Genomic DNA, 14,502 nt, shown 5'->3' on the forward strand with positions numbered 1-14,502 from the left:
AGCTCACCCAACACAAAAACAGAATCCAAGAATGATAATGGGGTCAGGGTCAACCGACCTAAGCTATCCATATTTGATGAACAGAAAGATGACATGGATTCTTTCCTGTTGAGGTATGAAAGATTCATTCAAAGTCAGAACTGGGACAAAGATGACTGGACAGTCAGTCTCCACCTCTTCTCACAGGAAAAGGCCTACAAGCGTATGTGGGCATGATGTCAGAAGATGCCATGGACTATGAAAAGTTAAAAGTGGTCTTGCTGAAATGCTATGAACTTACCAATGAAGGGTTTTGCCAAAGGTTCAAAGATGTCAATCCTGACACTGGAGAAACCATATTTCAGTTTTTGGCACATATATAGTAATATTTCACAAGGTGGACTGATATGGCCAAGTGTGAAGATAATTTTGAAGGACTGGCAAATCTAGTAATATGTGAACAGTTCATGATCACTTGCTCCACTGACATGTCACTGTTTCTAAAGATGAGATGATGGATGAGATGATCAAGCTGACAGAACAGTGTATGGAAGTCCATGGCAAGACCAAGAATAATCAAAGTCGAAACCAGGAGTTGCTTATCAGAAGCAGGATACCACCAAAAATGACAAAGTCAAAAGACAAGAGGGAGAAAGGTACTATACTTGCTATAAAATGGGCACATTGCATGTGAGAGCAAGTCAGTCACCAAAAACTAACGGAGATCTCAACATAAAGCAGCTTGAGCTACCCACAAAGATAGTGTTGGCAAGAAAGAAGAAAAGAGTAACTGTCACCATGGATACTGCTGTCAGAAGAAACAGAATGAAAACAATTTATCAGATTCACCACAAGAAAGAAGTGCATGATTGATGGTCAGGTCTAGTTTACAAATGGGCCGACAATGCCAGTAGTGATCAGAGCATGTGACAAATGTCGAGAGGCGCCAACAAAGCACAACATGCCAATAGGTGAACACTATGTTGGAAACAAGAAAGTGAAAGCCCTATGAGACAATGGGTGCAGCAGTGAGAACCAGTCTTGTATCTGATGACCAGATGACAGTCAAGGTATACCTATATGTGCTGATTGATGAGACAGTGAGAAAGTTTTTTATAACAAGAATAAAGGTGGACACTCCATACTATGTGGGAAACCTTGAGGTCATATGTATGAAAACACCCATCTATGACTTGGTGTAGAAATTTTGGGACAGTGTCCAGGAAAAAGTGGAGCATGAGACAAAGGAGAATGGGTCTTGCAAAATAGAGGACTAGAAGGGAGTGCTGTACCAGATCTATCAAGGGGAAGTTGAACAGATCATTGTACCAACAGAAGACTGGTCTCAAGTGATGGACTTGACTCACTAATTGGTTGTAGGAGGACAACTAGGAGTGAAGAAGCCAGCAGATAGAAATACCAATAACTTACATTGGCTGGGGGTCATTGGATATGTGACCAGATTCTGGAGGTCATGTGATATCTGCCAAAGCAAAGTACCAATAGAAAAAGTAGCCAAAGAGTCATTCAGCAGAGTAGCTGTGGACTTAGTTGGACCACTAGTACCTGTATCTGACAAGTGCAACCAGTACATGCTGACAGAGGTGGAGAGAGTAGAAGAAGTCCTTGTGGAAGCATTCTGTAGTGTAGGCTTTCCAAAAGAAGTCCAGATGTAATGGACTTTGTGAGAGAGTCAGTGGAGTCTTAAAGAACGTGCTGAAGAATATGTGCCAGGATCAACCACATAACTGGAACAGGTTCCTGTAGGTAGTATTATTTGCTTACAAAGATGTCCCAAAAGCAAGTACAGGATTTGACCCCTTGAGTTACTGTATAGAAGAACAATATGAGGTCCAATGCAGATGTTAAAGAACTGTGAACAGGAGAAGAGTCAGAAGTGAGGAACACATATCAGTATATGGACTGGAGAAAACCTGTCAACTCACTCAAGAAAGCTTGTATGCAGCTCAAGACAGTCAGAAGCCCTTTTGTGATAAAAAGGCCAAGGATCAATGTTTCAAGGTCAGACAGAAGGTTTTGATTCTGCTACCTACAGACAACAAGAAACTCACCTTGCAGCAGAAAGGACCTTGTGAAGTGCAGGAAGTGGTCACCAGAATGGATTTTAACGTGAAAGTGAAGGGGGATACCAAGATCTACCATGCCAATCTGTTGAAGAGGAGTTTTGAGAGGGAAGAAGACCTAACGGGTGCAGCCAATGAGTCACAGATGGACATTGCAGGTGTGGCTATTACAGATGTAGAATCAGAAGATAGTGACCTTGTCATAGAAGATGAAGACCTACTAGACCTAAGACCCCTGTGTGGAGATGAGGTGTACAGAGACTTTAACATTACTGAAGAACTGACTGACAAGCAGAAGAAAGAGGTACAAGATCTACTATGCCAGTACACAGATAGACCAGTCAAGACAGACCTTGCACAACACAATATCGAGATTATGACCATAGATCCAATCAAGGTGAAACCCTACTAGATACCGTATGTGATGACAGACCTGGTCAAGCAAGAAGTTGAGGTAATGTTTAGTGTAGGCATTATTATATAATTTATTTTGTGAGTTAATATTTCATGATTATTTAGTTTTTTATAACAAGAGAGTTAAAAGTTACTAATTTTAAAGGTGATAGATATTACAAGTTTGTTTACTTAAAAGAGTCACAACTAATATTGTTGACGTAGAAATAGAGAAAAGTTAGAAAGTGTGAAGCTAGCTGGCATGTGAGTGATTAGCCATAAAGGTCAATAATTTAAAGTGAGTTTCACAGTTTAATGGAGATAAGGAGAATAATTTGTCTTGTCAAAGGGTGTTTTAAAGTAATTGAACCTGTATGTGTGTGGACTTTGACAAAAAGGAGACAGATATTTGAAGTTCAGGATACAACTGTTGTAACTTGTGGAGTAAAGTGAATTATTCACTGATACTATTGTGATAAGAGTTGAGAAAAATAATTTGTTTTGTCAATTGAATGCTAAAATAAATGAATCAGCTTAAGTGGACTTTTGACAAGAAAAAGAGAACTATTTAGAGTTTGAAATATAACTGTGATATTCCATAGTGAAAAGAATTTGACTTGTTTTAAATATATTATTTTAAAACAAGTGGAGTGTGTGATGTCCATTTATTGTTGAATATTATTGTGAACAAGTCACAGACACCCACTTTAGAAGAATCCTCAGCCCACATATACATAAAACCCTGACAATGTTAGAAGCCAAAATCATTAAGCCTTTAAATTCACCCTACTGTTCACCAGTGGTAGTGTGAAGAAGGGAGATGGCTGAAACTGCTTCTGCAAAGATTTTCGGAAGCTCAATCTCATGACGAAATTTGATTCAAAACTTATGGCCAACCCAGAGGCTATCATGGCAAAACAAGATGGGACCAAGTTTTATACCAAGATTGACCTCAGTAAAGGTTATTGCAAGATACCGATGGAAACAAATTAAAAAAGAAGACAGCCTTTGTAACACCAGACTGATGCTACCAGTTCAAGAACATGCTGTTTGGTTTAGTCATCTCAGCAGCGACATTCAACCAAGTGATTGAGCATTATGTGGATGACATTCTGACCCACAGAGCGAGATGGGAGGACCACCTGAAGAAACACAGAGACCTCTTCGGGTGAGTGAGGGCATCAGTTCTGACCATGAGGCCATCTAAATGCTACATCGGTCATTCTGTGCTGGACGTTGTTGGACACAAGGTGGGCATTATACCTCCACAACTACCAGTTCTGTATCAAGGCCATCAAGGGGACTGCAAATGTTGGTGCAGACTGTATGAGTAGATTTTGTGTATGGACTGAAAACAGTCTTTGTATATAGTATAAAAAATTTTTAAATTTTTTTCTTGAAGAGAGGCTTATTGTTAGATAATACAGGACTGTTTTCGTTTAATTTTAATGTGTTTTATGATTTAGATAGTTTATAGCACAAGTATTAAATTTAGTGATTTTTAGAAGCGATAGTTTATTGCAAGTTTGTTTACATCATGATTATGTAGGCTTTTTGGCATTCCATCATGTTGCCTAGGCTTGGCAGTGGTTTGTCCAAGTGCCTCAACACCCATGAATGGCAGTCCACTAATAATCCCCTAGTGGGTCAGTGGTAAGTTTCCATACTTATAATGCTAAAATTCAGTATGTGATTCCCTGTGTTGGACAGAGTGCAGATGGCCCATTGTGTAGATATGTACTAAGAAATCAACAAAAGTCTGCTGGGATGTTTGCTGTGGGATCTGTCAGTATGTTGTGAGTTCTTAGCTAGCCTGACAACAATATTGAAGCTACTGTCAAGGTGGTCATCTAATGCAGCTTGGTAGTAATTGCACTAATTCAGTATTTCCTGCTGACCATGAGGTCTTTGATGAACTCTTTGTTAGCTTGGATACAGTCATCTGGCTTCCCACTCAGCAGATTAGATAACTTCCAATTGGATTTCTTGAGGCCATGCTCTTGCCATTGGACAACCCAAACTTCACTTTGTCAGTGTCTTTGTTCTACTATCTTATCTGAAATGTTTTATCCCGGTCTGGCAACTCTGCTGCATTGGCATTCTGGGTTGACAGTGTGAGGTGATTTATAGTAGTTGAGGACAAGGCACTGATACCATTGAAGGAAGGGGCTGATGGTATAAAATCCTTCAGCACTACTTTGGACAATTCGAGGATGTCAGGAGTTTAGCCGACACTCATCTTCTTCAGTATCTTGTCCTTAACTTCATCTACTGATGGAGAGATATTCTAGAAAATGAAAACCAGGAGGGGGTGGTTCATGTCTGTTGGCATGAGAGCTGGAGGATCACCCACATCAATAATCTTAATGGTGATTAAACTCTTGACTAAGTCCACCATCTGTAGTTATTTTGATATATAAGTCAAAGATGGCTGTAATATGAGGTTATGTCATGCATTTTTACCTTCTATAGTGATATAGAAATTTTTTTCAATTATTTATTTTCCAAACCTTCATGGTGGCTACTCGCAGTCCAGAAAGTTGTTAACTTTGCTTGTTTCTATTTACTTTATTTATTTTTTTCTCTTGTAGGTAAGATCTCTGCCCACAGAGATATTCCAATATTGCAAGTAGAATCTGTAAAAAAGTGGGTTAGCACTGAAATATCTCTGGCTGGTCTATTATGACATCTATTGAAAGTGACAGCCAACCAGTGCTATCAGGGAATAAAGGGTCATGAGGTGATGCCTTCCAATGGAGAAAGAAAGTTAGTTTACATTCTAGATTCAAACACACTTTCTTGCTTCTGCTCTACTTGGTTTCATCATGACAGTTAGACAAAAATTCATCTTGAGGGATGGAAAGCTGACGAGCTATTCACTGATCCAGTAGAGGGAATGCAAGTTTACCTATCTGACACTTGTTAGGAAATCAATTTTATCCATGAATACCCCAACTAGACAGGAAGGGAACATTATGGTGCCATATCATCAAGATTTATTGTACTTTCTGGAATGGTAAAGTGAGTTCTAACCCTTACTTGACTCCTTGTGTTGAAAAGAGTTTAAAGGAATGCTTTTACTGAAAGAATGGCTTATTCTAAATGTAGAAGTAATCACCACAAGTAAGGGAAAGAGTTTAGGGAAGCAACAACAACAACTGAGGGTTTCCAACATGAAATTTGGCAGCTGTTGAGTCCAAGATAACTTCACAAGGCTCCCATGCTGTTGCTAGCCAGAACCCAAGCTTTGGTTCAGACCACAGATGATCAACCAAGGAGGACTGGATGTTCTACTGGTGGATGACCTCTACTATTTAGAGCTTTTTCCCCACCAATTGAGACAGATCATAACTTGGATGGTTAGGTAGTTGAAACATTGCTGGCTAAAAAGGTGTAGCAAGCTTTGTTTTCCAAGCCACAAGTATTATCATGAAATGCCTTGTATGTACTACATCATATGGTTACTGCTCAATCTTCAAAGCTAGGATAGTCAAATATTTGAAATACTGCTGACTAAAAGGGCATCATGACTTCAAGACATCAAGCAGTGGTAGAACTACCTTGTGGAGTTTCTGATTGATCATTAGGTTGAGCAATTGATGATTGAAAGAAGTAGCATTCCCATGGTTATTTGCATTTGATTAATATGTAGGACAATCAAGTGATTGAAAGGACTTTGCAACTTTGTGATTTCCAAGCCACCTATGAATTTTTTTATGCAAAAACACCTTGCCTAACATCTTGAGAGGATCACCCTCCTAATCTAGCTGAGTGTTGAAATCTCTAAGAAGCATGCTACCCTGTACTCACTAAATTTTTACATATGTTTACTTGAGAAGTATGCTGGATCTACAAGCTAAAAGGCAGTTGCATTTCCTCTTAAAAGCACAACAATCATCGGCAAGGTCCTAGGGACGAAGGATTTCACCTCAATGTTAAGAATTGATGAGTATGAGGTTAACTGTGATAACTGACCTGGAAGATATTATTGAAATATGCAGTGTACCTGTTATTTTCACTAATACTAGTAAAAGAACATTTCAGTTTTGACATTGAAATATTTTGGCAGGTAAAGAAATTTTCGTGGAAGAGATAACAGTAACATTGGCTCAAACATTGTTATAGACAAAAATACAGTTTTACTTGAGCATGTTTTGAACACACTTTTACCTGTTGGTTCTCATAGTGTAGTGCAGAAAATATTTCGACTTGATCAAGTTGAAATATTTGAGCAGGTGAAATTATCAGTAGTACATGAAATTCACAGACAGTGGCTTAGATATTATAACAGATATATACAAATGGTGTTCCCAGTGTTTTATTGGTTGTGATAAGAATATCCCCTGTCAGGCAGATAGGAATATTTTTAATAAGCAAATAATTTTATGGAATAAAATTTTAACATTGTTCCATTACAAAATGCTGTTTTGAGTATGAAAATGCAGGCTGTATGTGTAATGGGGCAAGCAAAAGGCATTGTCCATTTAGTATAACCTTGTAATTCATGGTATAATTGTTTCACGCTATAATTGAAAGTGGAAGAAAATCAATGGTCAAATGGATGGTCAGTATAGCCTAAATTGAGAAGACCAAAGTAGTTTCATCCTCCATTTCTTCCTACTGGAACTTGGCACTGTCTGTATAACAATAAAATGGTAGATTAGAGATGATGTTGGGTTTGAGAGTCTGGTGCATGTGTGCCAGCTGACCAGGAGAAGATGGGTGTGAGTACACATTAAGCTTGTACATGTGTTGCTTGACAAGTACCTTCTTATGTGTGTAAATGTACATTGTTATGACCCAATTTAGCCTACAAACTTTTCAAAATCTTGACTGACTGAATTCGCCTAACTTTACATTGTAATCTGGACTTTTGTATGAAGGATCAAAGTGTGGATGTGTCTGGCTACCTTAGTTTTGAACTAGCCAGCTGTTTACCATTCCTTGTTGTTGAGTGTTCCAGGAGTCTAATTCTGTTGCTTGAAAGATTGCTGGCAAGTTGAAGATCAAGGTGGAGAGAAGCTAGCTTGGCTGAAAAAGCCGGCCAAAACAGTTCAGATAATAGGTAGCCTCTTCATAACTTGTTTGATAAAGCAGATGCTGAATGTTGAGCTTGAGGTATGCTGACATTGGAATTCTGTGGTACAGTGCTACTCCCATTTTAAGCTGTGCAAGAATATATACTTTTTTAATTTTCCATTTTTTTCTTTAAGTGTATATGCGTACATGCTTTAATTGAACTTCTGACCCATATAGATATGCATGTAACATAGTTTATTAGTTATTTGTGTAAAGGGTGTAATTTTTGAGTGCTTTTATCATAACATTCATTGGGAAGGGTTTCATTCTTTGTATGTATGTACGTATTTTTGATTTAGTTTTTTTATTTACAGTTTAAATTTGACCCTTTCAAACTACAACAATAGCCACTTATTACACTTGGAAGCTTTGTGTGAACTATAAATCTGGTTTACAAACATGCTCATGTCAAATTACACAACTGTGCTCAAGTTTTGCATGTACTACCATTAATCAGGACTATTTTATTTATTTCATTTAACATTACTTACAAAATTCTAATTTTTACATTTTAGTTAATTTTATAACAGTAAAAAAAAAAACATAAAAAATTATTTAGTACTTACATCTGAAATCTTGTCGTCTTCAAGATTTTGAACTGATACAATCCCAGTCATCTCACTGGGTGGAAGAAGTATAAAGCTTTGGAATGCTTACCAAAGTATTAATGTTCAGCAAAGGATTTCTCCAAGCAGTGCTGAAATGAAGTCATCATGGACCCTGGTGCAAAATACTCGGGTCAGTCCCCATCTATAGTGCGAAATTAATTACTATGGTGTATATACCTATAATGTTACTAATTATTTCAAAAACTTAAAGCGCAATATAGCTTTGAAAAATATCATGTAGCATTTGCAAATGTCACAGGAATTGTCAAAAACAAAGTTATCACTGTTAATACTTCTTGGAAGCATGAATACGTGGCACTGTTTTCACATGTTAACAAGATTGCTAACTTATAAACTGTTGAAATGTTTTCAAGATCTGATTTGAAACATTGTGGGAAAGAGAGCAACTGAGCAAGAAATGCTTTAGAAATACCTTTCTCATATTTCTTAACTCAAGTTATGGATGGCTCCATCGTACAATTCCTTATCAGTTACAGCAAGCAAATTTTTGGGGGAAAATAAATGCTAAAATTTACAGCAACAATATGTTTTAGACCTTCAAATCTAAGATTTATTCGAGTGAACATAATGTCTAAACACGCTGGTCTTGAAAGTTGAAGTTTCTTTTCTGGATCCAAAAGACTTTCATCTTCAAATGTTTCTTTACCTTTTTTTATGCACCTGTGCTGAAATTTGGGCTACAAACCCATTTCATCAAAATTTCTTCAAATGTTTCTTTTATTTGCATGAAGTTGTCTCTTATTTGCACTAAAAAGTTAATTGAGTGCTTTAGTAACTTAACTGCTGTGTCCTACAAAATATTTTCAGCTTTTTGGTGACTTAGAAATTACATTAGTTATTTCTAATAATTTTGTTTAAGAAAAATTAGGAAAATAAATTCAAACTTTTCTATTTGCTTCGTAAGACCATGCAGACACTTCAACTCACTCGTCATGCTTTTTACTAAGAATTATTTTTGAAAGATCTTTTACAATGTCTGAATAGCAGAATCTTAATGCAACTAGTGAATCATGCATAGAGGACCACTAAGTCGGACATAATCTTTTAAGTGTTACTTTCTCTATAACATTAGAGACAGAAGCCAATTCTTTTAACATGGACCATCATTTAAAACCAGAGAAATGATAAAGATGTTCAACAGTATCAAAAAAGTTTTTAATTTTAGAGATTTAAATTATGGGCATCATAACGAACATATTCAGCATTTGGTTCTTTTTTAGATACTCTGCCTTGGACTCCCAAATATATATAGCTCATATTTACTGCACCATTATAGCCTTGACCACAACATTTATTAAAATTTAATTCATTTTCATCAATTGAATGAACAATTTAATTTTCTAATCCAATGGTAGTTTGTTCGGGAACTTCACAAAATCCAATAAACGATTCCTTGATTTCAAAGACACGAGGAAGTCCGTTTGAGTTAGTGTTTATTTTGACATATCAAAAGATTTGACTCACTTGATGACATTTGAAATGTCTTGTGCTGTATCTATGATTATTATTATTGAGAAAAAATGGTGCTGCTTTTATGTCATCAATAATTTCTCTTTCAACTTTTTAGCAATTATCATGATGACTTCATCCTGTATTTTAGGACTAAGATATTTGACTTGTCCTTTTTTCTCTTCAAGCAACTGTTCAAGAACACAATAATATTTTGCTAACAGTTGAATAATAGAAAGAAAATTATCACTATCAGGTTAATCAAAGCTCTTACTGTGTTCTCTAAAGGGCAAGTTACAAGAAGCTAATGTTACATTAATTATTTGCTTTAAGACATATCTCCAAAAATTTTATTTCTCTGTTTTACATTTTCATCTTGTTTTCTAAGGTATTGATCAAATTCCATCTTTGCCTTGTCAGACAAGCATCAAGATGTGTTTTTGTGCATTCACGTGTCTGAGTTTTTGAGTCAGATGTCTCCAGTCTCTTATGCCAAGCAATATTAAAAGAAGAAGACTTATGATTGGCAAAAAGCCAGCATGGTTTGCAATAAATGCTATCTGTCAATGGCAAATAGCATAACCACATTATAGGCAGAACCATCCCCAATTTAAATTTTTTAGAATATGAAGCTTCTGAAAAACGTTGATAATCCTGATTCACATCCCTGGGAAATAGCTCTTTGGGTCTACATGATCCTTTGGATATAATTAAACATTTTAACACACTATTTTCGATATTTCCAGGAAAGTGTTCTCAGTCAGATGACAATATCAAGCTCATTTATGGTATTCCAGCTATTTCTTTGCGAATTTCTTGATTTTTTGTCATAATTAAATTTTAAACATGTATTTTAAACATCTTGCTTCTTCACTTTTATCTACACTATCATTATTCGTAAAAACAAGTTCAGTTTCGGTAACATCCAAGTCTTTTTTTTCTCCTCTCTTTTCGCTTTTCTTTTTTTGTTAACCACTTTTATACTTCACTGTAGACATTTTGAATTATTAATGGAGAAATTGTTAAAATATTAAATTAATGCACTGCAGGGTCTGTACCCACCACCAGCCACCATTTATTTAGCACTAATATGTTTTTATAGAATGCAAGGCCAAGTAATGGTACCATACAAAACATGCATCAAACATGGATAAATTCCATGACTGGCTCTGGCAATGAGCAACAGTTTATGGCGCATACTTATTTCCCACATGTCCCAACTTGATACTCATGATTGCTAGGCAAGGGAGGCATAATATTACAACCCCAGATGTCTAAGGCTATGATTGGCTGGTGATGATATCATTCAGAAACTCAGTTATGAAAAAATGAACTATTATTGGTGCCTGCAGAGCATGGTTGCCATACGTGCAATTTAATCTGTTGATCTACTGATAATTTTTTTTTTCAGATTTTTTTTACCTCAAAATGAGCAAAATCTACAGATTTTTGTAATTTACTGTTATTCCTATGTTGTAGGATAAAACAAAATACTGAAAATGGAATAGAGATTAAAATAATTGTGGAAATAGACTTTTCTCTACATAAGCAAAATATTTTTTTTTTCCTCTAGGGCTTCTACTGCAAGCATGCATGTGTCAGGATTGGTATTTTGGTCTTTGTCAACCTGGGAGGGTCAGGTTTAATGTAGACCTCTTCCTTCCTTTGCTATTTCTATTATTTACAAATGCTATATAAGCATTCAAGAAATGAGAGCACTGAACTTAACACTGATTTGAACTTCCCCATTAAGGACTTCCCTCTCATGGCCTTGAAACGCATTCCAAACTGTGGCCAAAGTTCAAACACCCCTAACCCTTCCTGCGTGCCATTTGTCTGCCAGTTTTACCAAATTAGTGCAAAAAGAACAAAATTTTGCATGTCTCAGTATCAAAGCAAGTACATTTAGTCAGAGTCTAGCCTTACTCTCTGCCAACTTGAAATAGTTGTAGAATGTAGAAAGTTATTTCCCCCACTTAAACTAAAAGAGATATTTACCTAAAGGTGGTCTCGTTGTTAAATGCAATGAACCTCAAGAATACACACATCTCTTGGCCCACTAGCTCAACACAGCATTTGGTAGTAACACAACCATACACACTTCCCAAAACACCTACCAGCACTACATGTTTTTAATAAAAAATGTTGCCTTTGATATTGAAGACACTAAAATCCTAGATGAGCTGGTAGCAACAGGATACAACTTCACAAAAGTAGAGAGGATCACCTCCTTCAAAACAATGCAAAAGACACCAATGATAAAAGTAATACTGGATAACAAAACATAGTATGAATCTCTACTTTCCAATGGATGCACACTTTTCTCTAGAAAATACTTAATAGAAATAGCTAAAGTAACACCTAAATGCATTACACAGTATTGCAAATGGCAAAAATTTAGAGAGACAAAACCATATTGTAAGTCAACTGCCAGATGTGCAGTGTTACACTAACGAATGATCACAAGCCACTTGTGCAAATTGTTAGGGCCCACAGAGCATCCCACCATCTAACAATTTCACGTTGTTGCAACATTACATATTGGTTGCCACAACATTAGAGGTTTACATTGCAGTAGTGTAAATTTGTGGACTCCCAGAAATGTTTATACAACATTGTGGTTTTACGTTGCATTGCTACTTTCCTACAACCATTATGCCACCATTTTTTTTAACCCTATCAGGACTGCCAGAGTGGCATAATGTCACAAGTGTTTTTCTCACACTTATACTTAACCTAATTGCATGAAATTTGGTACATGCTTTTAATATGTATTTCTGCTTGAAAAATATAACAATCTGGTGTAGTATTGATATATTTTTGGTTATGAATTAAAATTTTTGGATATATTCTTGTGAAGCACTTTCTTCTTTTTTGTATGTAAAAACACTTCATCTTAGAATTTCTGTTTTTGGTTATTGTGTGTCCAAAATCATTTAAATGTATCCAGTAGTTTTTTTTTCATTAAAAGTATTTTTTTCTTTCTGTATTAGTTCTAGTAACAGTATACTAACTTTCTCATCTGTTCATAAAATCTGACAGTAGTAGTTACTGGAAAATATTAAAGAATGAAGGAAAACTGTATTATTTTTGACTAGAAACTTTAATTTTATATATTGAATGAGAGCTGTCCACTGGTTATGTAATAGTGTTAAACCCACTCATTATGGTTATCTGATAAAATAATAAATTAATCTTCGTTCATTCTCATAAGTTTATTCAACATTTATTCTCTGATATAAACTTTACAAAATTTGATTGCAATTATTATTGATGACACTTTTCCACTTTTTTTTTTAGAGGTTTTTCTAGTTGTCAGTCAGCTCTTATTTTTCCACTAAATCATTTTCCAATGTTTGACCACCGTTTGCTGAAGTCGATTTCTGCAAAACATCCAGCAACATATATGTTAATTTTATGAACAAAATTTTTAATTATGTAGTTATAGAGTGTAAGAGAAAATTTCCCTCCAGAATTATTGACTCCAGCATACTTCGTGCCTTATTCCTCCTGGCTTATTGGGATAATGTTTCAGAAGTTTTGTTACCAAGTCCTCAATAGTGTTTTCTTTACCTTTGAGTGGGTCTGAAGGCAGGCTTCTGCAACAAACACAAAATTAAAAAAAACTTTGAGAATGGTTAACTGGAAGATAATTTCTATTTCATTCTCTTAAACATTGAATTTTATAATTATCTCAAAATTCTCAACTGTGTTATGTATTAGAATTTCAAATATCCTGAAATTGAGTTAAATGATACTTTACATTTAGTAGTTAAATTGTGCTTGGGATTTAGTAGTTAAATTAAAGCCGATATATAGTCAGTTCATGATATTTGCCACCAAGATTGATACACATTGTCATCGTTTTTAACACAAATACATTTTAATATATGCACAACAATACAATTTACAGTAACAATTATTACAAATAGTTGTTACAAACAATGATTTATAAACAAAAGTTTCACAAACTTACAAGCAATGTAAAATCTTTTTTCTAGTTTGGAACTCCCTTGATATCTTATCGAGGTTTACGATGAGCAAGTTAATTACGAGTCAATGTAGGTACGATTTGCATAACAGGGAGCTAGCTACCTTGGTCCTTCGTTATTCACCAGCCACACATGCCTAGTTTTCCACTGTGAAGTTATATAATGTTTTTGCCGGGAAGCTAGCTAGCTTTGTCCTTGGCCACATACGCTAGGTTTTCCACCGTTGAAGTAAGGTAATGTGTTCGTAAAAATATTAATGTTCGATGAGAATCCACAGAAGTTAAATGATTTATAATGTTCAAAATTTATAAATATTTTTGGTCAAATATCTTAAATTTTCCAATTGTTAAGCATTATAAAAATCACAGTTATAGCTTTCGAAGTTTATAGCACACTGATTATAGCGAAATACTAATAGACACTCTCACTTGGCACATTGCATTGGTTATATTTATAGCCGTGTGGAGCCGTTCTAGAAATTTCAGTCTTAAGTAACAATAAAATTTAAGTGTTTACGTATATACATATATTGTTGATTCTTACTGTCGAGAATCTTCTACAACTTTGGAGAATAGGCGGGAGTTTTGCAATACATATTTAACACTATAAGTTATGCATGTTTTTAAATATAAACTTAATCAAAACAACATCTATGTTAAAATAAATATATTGTTACGACCGTGGGGTAACGTGACGAGTATTCTAGAAGATTTGCTAGTGTGTTACGACAGCGTGGTCACGTGACGAATATTCTAGAAGATTCGCTAGTGTGTTGTGACAGCGGGGGTCAGTTACGCTGGTGGTGCGTGTTGAGAGTCTTAGAAGTTTCTAGAAAAGGCAGTATTATCGTATATAAGTGCGCTCGACAGTGAGAGAGAAGACGGAGTCGAAGCAACA

The 14,502-nt window shown here is 35.6% G+C and overlaps 1 protein-coding gene across 1 annotated transcript in view; it reads left to right on the forward strand.

Annotated features, from left to right (window-relative positions):
* The window catches only part of LOC106466064 (cyclin N-terminal domain-containing protein 1-like), a 72,343-nt gene extending 59,751 nt beyond the window's left edge, over positions 1–12,592 (forward strand). The window contains exon 6 of the mRNA XM_022394016.1: positions 11,187–12,592. Within this exon, the coding sequence (XP_022249724.1) occupies positions 11,187–11,259 (73 nt within the window). The 3' untranslated portion in view covers positions 11,260–12,592. The remainder of the gene's footprint in view (positions 1–11,186) is intronic.
* Positions 12,593–14,502: the final 1,910 nt, after the last annotated feature.

Source organism: Limulus polyphemus, unplaced genomic scaffold (assembly GCF_000517525.1).
Source record: "Limulus polyphemus unplaced genomic scaffold, Limulus_polyphemus-2.1.2 Scaffold2139, whole genome shotgun sequence".
Taxonomy (NCBI): Eukaryota; Metazoa; Arthropoda; class Merostomata; order Xiphosura; family Limulidae; genus Limulus; species Limulus polyphemus.